Source organism: Penaeus chinensis, chromosome 26 (genome assembly GCF_019202785.1).
Source record: "Penaeus chinensis breed Huanghai No. 1 chromosome 26, ASM1920278v2, whole genome shotgun sequence".
NCBI lineage: Eukaryota > Metazoa > Arthropoda > Malacostraca > Decapoda > Penaeidae > Penaeus > Penaeus chinensis.
The window spans coordinates 15,949,622-15,965,076 of NC_061844.1; the positions used below are offsets into that span (position 1 = coordinate 15,949,622).

Genomic DNA, 15,455 nt, shown 5'->3' on the forward strand with positions numbered 1-15,455 from the left:
CTCACCACTGGATGTGATGAGTTTAAACTCTTGATTGCTTGCAAGGCACTACGAGAGTCACAATATATTACAACGGAATGGTTTGTAAGATCTCTAGTCATCTTGACTTTTGCAAGGATGGCATGTAACTCGAAAATCGAGGCTGATCGAGAAAGACTACCAGATGCAGTCTTCCTTCTGCTCACTGCTGCAAAGCCCACACCATTTTCAGATTTCGAACCATCTGTATATATTGCATATGATCCTTGGTACTTAGAAGTGTGTTGAAGAAATATCTCCCTGACTTCTGCTTTGGATCTCTCCCCTTTCCCAATTCCGACCAAATCCAGCTTGACTTGATTAGTCCAAGGGGGGACTTAGGAAGTTCCAACAGTCAGGACCCTTGTGAGATTTAAATTAAGATCTTCCACAAGATTCCTTATACTCCTACCATAGGATCGGCTATCCTCAAGTCTTGTATAGTAAATCAGGTTCATGTAATCCCAGTGTAATGAAAGAGGTGGTTCTTCACTCTCGGCATACAGGGACTCCACAGGTGAAGACCTGAAAGCCCCTATACAGATTCTGAGAACTTCATTATGAACCGAGTCCAACATCCGGAGAACAATGGAAGTTGCAGATGAATAAGCCTCACATCCATAGTCAAGTTTACTACGAATAATTGCTTGTTGTGCGGTCTGCACCCCAAGATAGGTGTGAAAGAACCTGCAAAATAATGAGCGCTTTTGTAGCTTTCACCTTTAACTTTTTAATGTGAGGCACGCATGTAAGCCTTGAGTCAAAAATTAGACCCAAGTACTTTACCTCTTAGACAAAATGCAGTGGGTTTGCTCCTAAAAAGAGGGAAAGATGGAACTTTCCTCGTTTGTGGAAATGTATAGCCATGGTCTTGCTTGGAGAAAATTTGAATCCATAGTAAGTTGCCCATTGCACAACCTGATTTATTGCAGTCTGCATGTGGCTTTGCATTCACCTTGCAAGGTGAATTCGTGATGTGAAGTGATTAACAGCATCTTGTATACACTAGAAATCATTCACAGATCCTGCAGTTGATCTAAAAAGATTCCAGTCTGCATGAAGGAGGTGAATACCATTCACCTTCTCCAAAAGTATTGGAAAGTCTTCCATGACCTGCCAAGTGAAATTCAACTGTGAATCAGGTGAACCAATTGACAGGCCAATATTGGAAAATGTCCCAGTTTGAATTTGGAAATGTGTGGGTGTGTCACTGTTCAGTAAAACTGCATCTAGTCTTGAGAACAAGGACTCCAAAGCCCTTTCTCGAGGGTTGTACAAAGTGTCTCCCCAGAGGTGATGCCGACCATTGAAGTCTCCCAAGAGTAAAAATGGATAAAGCAACTGCCCAAGTAAATCTCCAATTCATATATGTTGACATTATGTGGAGGTAGTAAGATGGATGCAACAGTGTAGGGTCGTGTCAAGCCTATTTTCACAGCCTTCACCTGCAGTGTTGTCTGCAGGTGGATGGCCTGGAAGGGAATATCCTGACGTACCATCACTGCTACTCCTCCATGAGGTCCATTAGCAAAGGTTCCATAATGGGCTTGAACTTGGAATCCTCTCAGGGAAATTGGATGATTTTCCCTGGTCATAATCTCTTGTATGCATACACAAACTGGATTACATGAAGCTATCAGATGTTGCAGTTCTTCCCATTTTGCATGAATTCTCTGCCAATTCCATTGGATTGGGGTATCCAGTTCTTCAGGTTGACAAGCTACTTCATTAGGTGTCTGGCAGCACCCGTGGTTAAGGCCCACCCCACACATTTAGGCTGTCCCTTTCCAGCATCTTTTGAGTACCTATTGATCAGTTGTTTACCTGTGGAACTACTTTCCACAGGCTTCCTTTGGACAGGCTCAGAATTTCTTTGCTTGGGCAAAGGACGGACCTGAGCCTTTGGTACAGGAGCATTCTGCCTAGCAGCAGAGGCCCCTGTGGATGTGGTGGCAGCTGTAGCCGTCACCGTTAAGGCCTCTGAAGCCTTAACTGATGGCTGAAAAGACTTTACTTTGGGAGGAGTCTCCTCAATAGACCCTTCACTCCTACTCCGTTTCTGATGGAACAACTCACCAGAAGCAGTTTCAGCATTTGCGGACTGAGGTTTAAAGGTAGTGGCAGAGTGTGTGGTGTTAGAAGTATTGGAGGGTATGAGATGGCGGGAAGGAGGGTGGGCTAGAACTGAGACAAAGGACTCAACTTTCTTCTTAAAACGTTTTACTGCCACTACTGTTAGTTCTTCTAACAGTTTCTCCTCAGAATACCTCGTCAGGTCTCGGGAAAAGACAATTCCCTTACACTAATTGAGTGTTTTGTGAGGAGAACATGAGACTTGAGCCCCAGGAATGTCGCATATCGCATGCAGACGGTCACTCTCGTCAGGTGGCGAAACCTCAACTATCAGGCTACCATCTCAATGTGGGGTGATATTTAACATAACTCAAATCTTCCGATGTACTTCAAAAATATCAAGATCCATGATAGGTACACCATCGATTGTCTTCACTACAAGGTATTTACTATATGAAACACTTTCATATTTACCAGGTAAGATATCCCTAATGGATTGAAGAGGACTTTTCTCCTTACCTGGTTTGGGAGCTGGGGAACCATTACGATTCCCATTCTTGCCCTTTGGAATCTGGTAAGGTTCCATAGTGACAATATGTGATGTTTCAGAGGCCAGGGGATTGCGAAAGTCGTCAGGGAGAGAGCAAATTCTTTGTAAATTTGCAGAAATCATACAAATTATAAAGCTTCATTTCCTCACCCCCCCCCACCCACCATGGAGTCCAACTAGGGGAAGCCAATTGACTTGACCAGGCCTTGATCAAGCCATCTGTCTACCCAGAATAGAGGACCAAAGAGGTGTGTTGCTAGCTGCAGGGCACAGCTTCGTTCTCCCTGGTCCAAGATGGAATGAACCAGGGGTGGGTGCACCATCCCCTCTCATAGGCCTTAGTGCACCAGGAAGCTATTTTGTCTCATCCCTCACTGGTGACCCCTCCAGTATGGGTAGCCCTCTGGTTCGGTTCACCAACTCATTGGGACCTCAAGCCCTCCCACCGCGGCAAGGCTGCTTCCGTTAGGGGTGGGGTGGGGGGCAGAGTCAAGGATTTCCTGAATTTGTTGAAGGGGATAACTGTCAGGAGTAGTGATCTTTTTTAGTTCTCGGTAGTCGATGCAGAAATGAGGAGTCCCATCCTTTGTTCCGGACAAGGACTACAGGCAATAACCAGGGGTGGTAGACTGTTCAATTACACCCTGGGTGAGCATCTGATCACAGTCTCCCATAATGATCTCTTTCATGGATAGAGGAAGTCTCGACTGTCGTGTGCAGATTGGGGTATCAGTTTTCGTTCTGATCTGATGCTCTATCCCCCGAACTTCTCCCACTGTCATCTCGTTCCCAGAGAACAACCGAGGAAACCCCTTCAGCACCTCTGTTAAATGTCTCTTCATACCACTTGTGAGATGTTCCTAGCAGACATTTGGAAATGAGTGGGAGTCAGTATCTGGCAAGGAACAAGTAGCTGCAGCAGAAGGGTGGGGAGTCTCAGTAAGCATTTCCCTCTGCAATGCTTCATCAAGTGCTGGGGTCTCAGGATATATAAAGAAGTCCTGTGCATCGTATGAACAATCAGTGCAACCATCACCATCATACTCATCTTCAATGGACCCATCTTGACTGTCACAGACTGTATCACAGATAGCACCGAATTAAAGGTCTCATGATTCTGTACTCTAGTAGTGGTGATGGTTGCACTGATTGTTCATACGATGCACAGGACTTCTTTATATATCCTGAGACCTCAGCACTTGATGAAGCATTGCAGAGGGAAATGCTTACTGAGACTCCCCACCCTTCTGCTTCAGCTACTTGTTCCTTGCCAGATACTGACTCCCACTCATTTCCAAATGTGTCCTAGGAACATCTCACAAGTGATATGAAGAGACAGTTAACAGAGCTGCTGAAGGGGTTTCCTCTGATCAAAGCATTTTGTTCTGTGGTCACTAAGGCTTGAATCCTACATGTCATGCTCATCTGCTCTCATGACTTCCTCAATGTGCACAATTTCTCCGTAACCAAGTATTGCACCTGGGGATAGTTTTAAAGGGTCCATATTCACAACCCAAACACTAGACCTCCATTTATGGACAGAGATGAGGGTCCTCAGTACCGTAAGAATGTCTTGATGCCATCGGTGGCGTCCCAAGCTGCCTGATGCTTTTGCACCATCTGGCTGGTGGTTGCAGTCCTACAGGAGCAGCTGATGCCATAAGCAAGTGGGCAACCAGGCAGTAAATGTTCTCCTGAGAAGAGCCTCTACATCTCCGACTTCGTAGGGGTAATCTTGGAGTATAGCCATCTCGACTGCTTGGTAGTAATCGAGGGGTGACTGCCCAGGAATCTTTTTCGATGGGGATAGCATTTCAAAGAAATGTTTGGGCATTCTAACACCTCTGAATTTGGCTCTCAACTTTGTTTTGAAATCTTGCCAGGACATTATGCTCTGGAACATGGGTCCAAACAGTACCATCTGTGTAACCTTGTGCTCCCCCTTGCCATTTGTATCAAAGCTTCATCAGTGGCCTGCTGTGTGAGCATCTCTATGGTTGATATCCAAGCTTACACCTGGTTTCTCTGCAGAGCTTGCAAGGCAGGCATCTCACTGTAGAACTCCGGGATTTCATCTCGGCCACTCAAATCTTGGTGGGTGCTGACAGGTGCAGGTGGGTGAACACCCAAAGCATGAGTGGGGTAGACATATGAAGTGGGATCCTGGGGTATTAAATTGGGAACCTGTGATGCAGAGTTGTGACCCGTGATTGGCTCTTCACATGTTGATGGCTGGCATCGGACATTCTCACAGCTATTGCTTTTTCCAGAGATACGACTTAGAGCAGCGCAAAGCATTTCATGAACATCTGGTGGGGGCTGTAGTGCTGCAACTCGAGGCTTGCAACTGTTTTGCGGTTCTCCTTGCATGGGTACATCTCTACCAAAGGCTTCCTCGACAGTCGGCGGGCCAGTAAGTGTGGATCGTGATGAAGGAACCGAGCCAATGTTGGAGTTTCTACCCACCATTTTGCATGTTATTCTCTTCATGGCTCCCCCAGATCATTGAGGTCCCAATGACCTGGTGAGCCTGACCAGAGCCTACCCATATTAGAGGGGTCACCAGTGAGAGATGAGAAAAAATGGCTTCCTGGTGCACGAAGGCACCCACCCCTAGTTCATTCCATCTTGGACCAAGGAGAACTCTCCCACATATTACCAGGGCCAGGAGTCCTGAAGGTTGAGTGACTGTTGGGTGATTTTAAGTCCCAACTATAGCTTCCCCTCGTTGGACTCCATGGGGGGGGGGGAGAGGAAATGAAGATTTCTAATTTGTATGATTTCTACAAAGGAACTTGCTCTCTCCTACACAATCCCCTGACCAAACCCTCTGGAACATCACATGTTGTCACTCGGGAACCTTACCAGATTCCGAAGGGCAAGAATGGGATTCGTAATAGTTCGCGAGCTACAAAACCAGGTAAGGAGAAAAGCCCTCCTCAATCCATTAAGGAAATCTTACCTGGTAAATATGAAAATATCTAGTGAAGACCATTGATGGTGTATCAATCATGGAAGTACATCAGAAGATAGTTGAGGTACGTAAACGTGATCCTCGCATCACCCCACAGTGCGATGGTAGCTCTTGACTTCTGTTTGGATCTCTCTTCCAATTCCGACAATCAGCTGACTTGATTAGCCCTAGGGGTGATAGTTCACAGCCAGGCTTTGTGAGTTTAATTAAGATCTTCACAAGATTCCTCATTTCCTAATAGATCGTATCCTCAAGGGTTAAAAACCTCTTTAGAGTGAGGGGAAGATCCCGACATCCTTTGTAACTTTGAGTAATTCAGGTTCATTAGCCCGGAGAATGCAAGTGGTTCCCCACTTTGATACAGGACTCAAGGTGAAGACCTGAATTCCCAACAATTCTGAGGTTTCATATGAACGAGTCAAATCCGGAGACATCGGAGTCAAGACTACGATAATTGCTCGTTGTGTAGGTTGCACCAAGATGCGTGTAAAGAATGAAATAGAGCGCTTGGCTACCTTAATTTTTGAATGTGAGGCCCATGGAAGCCTTGGTCAAAAATTTAACCAAGTACTTACTCTGGACAAAATGCAGCGGGTTGCTCTTAAAGAATGGAAGTGGAACTTTCCGGGTTTGGAAATGTAGAGCAAGTTTTGCTTGGAGAAAATGAATCCAGTTATTGCCCATTGCACAGACCTGATTATTGCAGTCTGATGTGTCTTTGCACATCCTTAACTTCCTAAGCACACTTGACACCTTTACAGTCAATAGCAATGGCACAGTCACACTTAAGACACTCGGTCCTGTTCAGCTGACTTCCTCAGATGAGATGTTTCACCCACGGTCTAAAATTCTGTGCAAGAGTAAGCTGTGCTATTGAAGGAGGCATGCTCCTCTAAACAAAGTCTTACAGCTCATCAGTAAGGCCAAGAGTACACTTCAACGTCAAGCACAGCTGCTACCAATTCAGGGTACTCCATGCATAGACAGAATGAAGCCTTGCCAGGTTTAGGGACAGGAATGATTATAGCTTCTTTCCATGTGGATGACGCTATGCCTATAGATCCTATTGAATAGATCCAACAGGAACGTTTGGGAGCTCTCCGGTAAGTGAGATATCATTTGGTATGGAATATTGTCACTTCCTAGGGCAGTCTTACGGCAGAGCTGCAAAGCAGAGTCCATCTCCTTGTGCAAAAATGGCAAGTTGTATGGAAGTTCTGCTGTAGTGTTACTGAAGAACGACACTGGGTGTCGCTCCTGTTTGGCCCGAGGAGTGGAGAATCGGACAGTGTAAGATGCTCCAGAGGAGATCTCTTCCATGGATTTTGCCAGCTCATTTGCAACATCTGTTTTGTCTATGAGGATTATGCCTTCTATTTTCAGAGCAGGTGGTGATATGGATGTGCTCTTTACAGGGATGTTATGCACCTTGTCTCATACCTATGCTAAGGGAGCCCCAGAGTTAATTAAGGAGACATACTGCCTCCACGATGTCTGCCTAGCCTCCTTTAGCACTCGCCTGGCCTTGGCTCGGGTCTTTATTTTACTGAATCAAGGTTACATCACTTGGGCGTCGTTTCAACTGCCTTGATGCAGCTTTTCTTGCTCTGACAGCTTGTTGGTTTTCATCAGACCACCATGGTACCAGAGGTCGACGGTGCTGCCCGCTACTTCTGGGAATTGATGCTTCTGCTGCAAGGTGAATTCGTGATGTGAAGTGATTAACAGCTTCTTGAATACCATGGAAATCATTCACAGATCCTTGCAATAGCAATGATCTAAAAAGATTCCAGTCTGCATGGAGGAGGTGAATACCATTCACTTCCTCCAAAAGTATTGGAAAGTGGTCACTTCCATGGGGAGACACTTTGTGCCTTGTTCTCAAGAGTAAATGCAGTTTTACTGAACAGTGACACATCTACACATTTCCAAATTCAAACTGGGACATTTTCCAATATTGGCCTGTGAATTGGTTCACCTGATTCACAGTTGAATTTCACTTGGCAGGTCATAGAAGACTTACATGGAAGCGACCACTATCCAATACTTTTGGAGGAGGTGAATGGTATTCCAGCCAATGGAGTGCAGAGATGGCGACTTGAACATGCGAACTGGAATCTTTTTACATCAACTGCAGTATTGCAAAGGTCTATGAATGATTTCCGGTATGTTTAAGATGCAGTTAATCACTTCACATCACGGATTCACCTTGCAGCTGAAGCATCCATTTCCAAAAGTAGTGTGCAGTACTGTTGACCTTTGGTACCATGGTGGTCTGATGAATGCCAACAAGCTGTTAGAAAAAGAAAAGCTGCATTAAGGCAGTTGAAACGACGCCCCCTGTGATGTCACCTTGATCCATTATAAAAAGACCCTGAGCTAAGGCCAGGCGAGTGCTAAAGGAGGGTAGACGAAGGTCGTGGAGACAGTATGTCTCCTTGATTAACTGTGGACCCCCTTAGCATTGGTATGGGACCAGGTGCGCTGGAAGAGGCACATCCATGTCACCACTTGCTCTGAAGATAGATAGGCACACTCTTCACAGACAAAATTGATGTTGCAAATGAGCTAGCTAAATCCATAGCAGAGATGTCCTCTAGAGCATCTTACACTGCCCAATTCTCCACTCTTCGGGCTAAACCGGAACAACAGTAGGACTACTGCACAACCTTCCATTAAACTTGCCATTTTTGCGCGAAGAGAAGGACTCTGCTTTTGCAGCTCTGCCGTAAGACTGCCCCCTATTCCCTATCAAATAATATCTCACTTACTGGAAAGCTCCCAAAGTTCCTATTGAACCTATTCGATAGAATTTATAGGGAGGGCACAGTGCCATCCACATGGAAAGAGGCTATAATCATTCCTGTCCCTAAACCAAGGATGCTTCCATACTAGGGAATTGCAGACCAATTTCTCTCACCAGCTGCATCTGCAAGTTGAAGGAGAAAATGGTAAACTTCAGGTTGACAAGGCTGCTAGAAGACGTGCTTACCCCATATCAATAAGGGTTTAGAAAATTGAGATCGACCACAGATGCACTTGTGAGCATGGAAACTCCTATACAGAATTCTTTTGAACAGCGACGTCAGATGTTAGCAGTCTTCTTTGACCTTGAAAAGGCTTATGATACCACTTGGAAGCATGGCATACTCATGAAACTGTATGACATTGGTTTAAGAGGAGCCTTACCTACCTTCATAAAAAGCTTACTTGCTGACAGGAAGTTTAGAGTGAGGGTGGGAAACAGTTTCTCTAACTTGGAAGACCCTGTGACCCTATTCGCCATTCCTATGACATCATAAAGGTAGTTCCAAGTGCTGTTTCATGTAATTTGGATGACTTTACACTGTACACATGCAGACTGCACTAAATCAGGTTGGGCAGTGGGCAACATACCATGGGTTCAAGTTTTCCCACTGCATTTTGGACAAGAGGTGAAGTACTTGGGTCTAATTTTTGACTCCAGGCTTATATAGGTGCCTCACATCAAACAAGGTGAAAGCTACAGAAGCGCTTATTATTTTGAGGTGCAGACCGCACAACGCTTCTGCGGCTTTACCGAGCCCCTATTCGTAGTAAAATTGACTATGGACGTGAGACTTATTCATCTGCAACTTTGGATGTTGGTCTCATTTCATAATGAAGCTCTCAGAATCTGTACCGGGGCTCAACCCTGTGATGCTTATTTTCCTCTACCACACACTGACTTGAAACCCAGCATCAGGAGTTGTCTTTGCAATAAATGGAGGGAACAATGGAGGCATACATCTGGAAGCAAACTGCGAAAGATTAGAGATGACCTTGGCAGTTGGGTGACCAGCATCCATCCCAACCGACAAGTAGAAGTTGTATTAACAAGGCTGAGAATCGGGCACACAAGATTGACTCATGGGCCGATGATCGCTAAAAGGGAAGCACGCTGTGAGGGATTTAGGATTTAGTGGAAAGATGTGCAACATTCTCATACATATGTACTTGGGGGAGGATTGTGACATAGGTCTTATTAGTTTCCTAGTAGAGACTAATATTTTCAATAAAATTTAATTATGCATAATATTTATGCAATAATGCTTTACATTTAAAGCATAATATTTATGCTTTGATTTTTAATATAATATTTATTGTTATTTGTAAGACATTCATTGAAAGATTTTTAACGTTTTAAATATTTTAACATTTCAATCTAACAAAGTATTCGCCGCCAATGACCTCACGGCTTTTCTAGGAGCACGATCCGATACACGGGCAGGAGCAGGGGGCGGTCGCAGTTCGTAGGCGTGAAAAGAGAGACCCGAGTCTGCTTTCCCACAGCAGGAAACCAGAGCATCGCACTGCGGTCGCATCACTGTGGTAGATGGGCTGCAACACAAGCACACGCATGCACCCACTCACTAGATCCAGGGCACAGGGTCGAACCAAACATAGTGGTGTACTCTGGTATCCTCCTCTCTATCTGTGGACAATTAACAACGGTAGACACAGACACTCACAATTTATAAGAGGAAATTACATATTATTAGCTCATGAATTCTTGATGTAAAGTAAATGTATAGTGCAGATTATAGTGTAAAACGATGCGAATTACTACTATCACATGAATTATTAAAGTTACAAAACAGTGAAAATTCTACACAAACCCAGTAAAACATACCTAATTATTCTAGAACAGAACCTGGTCAATAAATTGCAATACTTATTAATACAAAATCACAAAAAGCACTACAATTGCAACATCAACACCGCTGCATACCACATGTGGTGTGGGTCCGTATCATGAGTGGCCCTTCACCACTGAATGAGCCGATTGTGACTACCCCTTTTAAATTAATACTTAAAACTTATAAGCAAATGAAAAGAACATAATATGTTATAATATCTCGTGGCCCATCCGGATTAATCACCGGTTAAAAGAGCTAACCAGGAAAATACACAACTCCCCAAATACTTATCCGGTAGAGCAATACAAAATAGGTCCTCTCAGTTCCTCTCGCCAATCAACTGGAGAAAGGCGGGAAATTGTTGGTCCTTATGATCGTGTTTAAACATTAATATTTATTTCTATTGTTATTAGTTTTACATAACATAGTTAGTTTCTATCTACACACACATGGGAAGGTTCTTTGGTAATATCAAAAGTACAGATATTTTGCCATATATTGCTTAAGCAGGGGGTAAAAATGTATCAGAAAAATATTTCTCGATTTGTGGCGCCCGTTCTCACAACGAAAACGTCGCGAGGGGGGTAACTAGTAAATGCTGGTCCTAATGGGGAACTCTGCCATCTCTTAATTCTACAAAAGACTTTAAGGAGGTATCACTCCCCTGAGTTCCTCGCGAATTTCAGAACTGCCAACAAACTCATCAGGAAGGAAATCCAGGGGATAAAAACATCCACATGGTGTGGATTCCTAAATATCCACACCTCCCTATCAAATCTCTGGAGGAGATTAAACATACTCAACGGCAGTTCAAGAGAGAACCATGTCACCCACAGCCGAAGCAAGTGGCTGATGCATTGGCATGATGTTCGAGACTAGGAGTAACACATCACTGCTCCCACTCCCAGCTAGAAATCGCTTTACAGCCCTACAGACATCTGTAGAGTCAGACACTCCTATCACCTATGAGAAGGTGAAGGGGGCCCTTAAGACCAGCACTGACACAGCACCAGGAATCGACAAGATTTCTTACTTCTTGATAAATCATCTAGGCATCCATCAGTTACTTAATGGATCTCTTGAAGCTGGCTGTCCCTCAGCAAATTGGGAGATTGCAACCATCCAGCTGATTCCAAAGGTAGGTCTCACTAGAGCCTATAGACCCATATCTCTACTATCTTGTATAGGAAAGACCATGGAACGTGCTATTCTTGCCAGACTATCATCCCAGATACCGCATTTCCATCAACACATCTATGCATATACCAAGGGCCTTAGCAGCAAGGACAATCTTGCTACTATCTACTCACTCACAAATGGATTAACTACCATTATCACATTTCTTGACATTGAGAAGGCATTTGAGTTAGCAAACTGTACAGCAATTACCAGCCTCTTTCAATCTAAGAGGGTGTTGGGCAAGCTCCATTGTTGGACATACGACCTTCTCCAGGACAGTAAAGCCCAAACATTTGAACACGGAACCCCTCAGTCCTTTTTTTTTCAATAGCTAATAGCAGATCTCATATCCATCCAGCTCCCTTCTGACACACACCTACTAGCATATGCCGATCTGCAGCTGATTTCCACTGGGAAAATAAGTTCATACATGCCCAGCTAGCACTAGACCGACTGGTCAGTCGTTGCCAGACTTTGGGTCTAAAGATCAACTTTCAGAAGACCAGGGCACTGCAAACTAGACATTGCATAAACACTCAATGGCTTTACGTCGAAAAGGATAAGATACAGTGGGTCAGATCATACAAATGTTAAGAAGTGTTTTTCAATACACAGAAAGACTCAGTTCAATTGCTTACTTGAAAAAGCTAAGTCCTGTATCAATGTCATGAGGATAACTAGGCTCAATATGGGTGCAGGATATCATGGTCTGCGCTCCTACTATATCCATGCAATTAGGTCACTTATAGACTATAGGTCTGTAGCCTTGATGCACCTAACTCCATGTCAGCTCACCAGTCTAGATATGATACAGAATAAGAGTATGAACCTTATTCTCGGTGCACGAAGATGGACTAGACTAGCTAATCTATGCAAACAGGCTCACCTAATCCCATTAGCTACGAGAATTCAGCAGATGGTAGTGGGCTTTGTTAGCAGGGTCGTCTCACGAAAAGACAGTGGTCCATTAGCCAAGTCCCTAAGGAAGGTTGTACTACTCCCACAAGACAATCTCCACCATCACCAGGCCTAGCATAGAGGCATTCTGCACTCCCTCGATATACTCAATCTCCTTCCTGCCATAAGAGAGGCTTAAATGTTAATCATCCCAGATACAACAACACTCAACACTATCATGCAAGCTAGGAACTTTGTCCAAATCCTTATGTCAGACCCTGATACAGATATGATCTTCACTGATGGCTTCCCTGAGCAACACACAGCAAGAGCAGGATCCGCATTTGTATGTGATGATTACACATGCCAGCCGAATCTCTGATAACTCATCCATCTTACAGGCTGAGCTCTTTGCCATCAAAAGGGCACTTACTCATGACTCTATCTACATATTAACTGATTCCCTATCAGCCATCCATTCTCTCCAGAAGCTTCCACCTAATGACAACATACATCTCACTATACAGGCTCCAGCAATTCAACGAACAAGGGAAGACTATTACTGTAATGTGGATATCCGGTCACGTTGGAATAAAGAGGAATTAACAGAGCAGAAGAGGAGAGCCTGCGTCAGACTCACATTGCAACTCTACGTCAAGAAACTAGCAAGGACAGCTGCTTTCCACATATCCAGCACCAGATTTGGGTCCAAGCTTGCCCCCCCTCTGCTTCCTAGTATATGCGAGTCACTGGCTACCAGCCTATAACCATACCAAGGTCCATGAAGAGGAGAGAAGCAGCTACTCTCCACTGCCTTCGTTTGCGTTATCGATGTCACTGGGAGATTGATGAGTGAGTTCCCAGAATATGCCAGACAATTGTTGAGGAGCCTCTCCTAACTACATTTTGTTCTGCCCTATACTAGATAGTATCAGGCCTCATAAGTGCAGCAGATTTGCTATACATGCCGCAACCCTCGTTTAGTTTCGTTTCGTGTAGCGTAGCAACCACTGATCTTGGCGTTTCGTTTCGTTCCGTGCAAAAGTAAACGCTGATTTTGACGTTTCGTTTCGTGCAACAGCAACCATTGATCTTGACGTTTATGCTGGAGATGTTTTGATTATATATATATATATATATATATATATATATATATATATATATATATATAAGTATGAGATTGCCTCAAGCGAAATTAAATTTCTCATGAATTAAAAAAAGAAGAAAAAGAAGAAAAAGCTCGTAAACAGGATTATTTTGTGGATATATATGCATGTAACTTTGTGAGTACGATTGTGAATGTGATTGGAGTGTCTGTGTATGCACACAAAGTTTACTTAATGCACTATACACTACAAAAAGAGAGAAGATATAAACTGTGTGTCAGAGTGTGTGCAGCCATCTTATTTCTAAATATAGCATGTCACTTGGTATGGCAGTCAGTCAGTTGCATTTTATTATGATGAACTTCCCTCGCTTTTTACAGTTGTAGATTTATGGTTGCTCTCTCACCCACAAGTAATACACACATTGCTTATCCAGCCACTGAAAATTCCGGAAAAACAAATTTATGGGAGACTTAAACTCTTTATGGGTTTCCCAGTAGACTCCGGCGCGCCACTTCAGGGCTTGCCACACTGCCGTAGGTGGAACATCGAATAATTGCTCACTGTCAAAATATGAATATCTAATAACTATTATATACGAAAGGGCAAATTTGAAGCTTGCTTACCAACTATATCATATATCTAAAATATACGTGATAAGAGAAAGATTTTAAACACAGCGAGAATTGAAGCGCGTAAAAATCCAAGCTCACTCTCCTCACCTCCCGTCATTCTTAGTAATGAAATAGGATTGAAATATTACAATAGCTGTTGCGAACCTAATCATTATTTTCATAATTTTCTACCCGATTTTGTCACCCTTCTGGAATTATTACACCGTAAAAAGGTAAAAAAGATTTCCGGCCAAAACCGTCCGAAAACCATCTACGACGTGATCATCAGAACAGAGGTATTTCTTTGTTGATTTTTTTTAACTGAATAAGGCAACTGATTAGCGATGCGATTATTCACGAAATTAATGTCTACCTGGATCACATTCCCTTATTAAGTATAACGAACAAGTTAGCTTTACACTGGCATATAGTTAAAGGTAGCTTTAGAAAAGAAAATTGCATTTCAAAGGCAAATGGAAAAGAACTATATTCTAATTAAAATCACATATATATACACATAAATACGTACGCACACACAGACACACATATATGTATAATATATATATATATGTACATATATATATGTAACTATATATATATATATATATATATATATATATATATATATATATATATATATATATATATATTACACACACACACAGACACACACATTCATATTCATATATATATATATATACATACACACACACATATCTATATGTATCAATTTATCTATATACGTGCGCACACACACACATATATATGTATATGTATATATATATGTATATATACACATATATATGTATATATATATATATATATATATATATATATATATATATACATGTAAATCTCTATATATGTAGATGTGTGTATACATACACATACACACATATATATATACATATATATATATATACATTTCATAACATACATTATATGATTCCAAATATGATTTTAAACATATACAAATTACATAAAAGAAACCTCTAGTCCGCAGGCTCACAAAATATATTTCCAGGAATACCATACTTACTATTCCAAAATATTAATGAAGCAATCTTGGAATGTGAGTTCATGTGAGAACGTGCCAACTCATGACACACAAACACAACCATCTAATACACATAATAAAAAGCGAAATAAGAATGATGCTATCAAAAATAATCCTCCCACTTTGTCTTGTCCTCATAAACATCAACAGCAGAGCACAGGCCCACTACCTTCCTTGCAGAAGGTCCAGCTGGAGGCGTTGGGTTTCATCATGCCGGTCGTGACATTCGCGAGGCTGAAGAAGCAGTTGACTTCACCTGTGGAAAGGCAGAGCGGGATGCAAGAATAATGTATAAGTGGAAAACGGAAAGAAAGCGGGTAACAACAATA

At 42.8% G+C, this 15,455-nt stretch overlaps 1 protein-coding gene across 2 annotated transcripts in view; it reads right to left on the reverse strand.

Annotated features, from left to right (window-relative positions):
• LOC125039178 (attractin-like protein 1) overlaps positions 1-15,455 on the reverse strand; it is a 51,964-nt gene that overhangs the window by 9,885 nt on the left and 26,624 nt on the right. For both annotated transcript variants that reach the window (XM_047632954.1, XM_047632955.1), the window contains one exon: positions 15,296-15,382. In XM_047632954.1, coding sequence (XP_047488910.1) covers positions 15,296-15,382 — 87 coding nt within the window. The remainder of the gene's footprint in view (positions 1-15,295; positions 15,383-15,455) is intronic.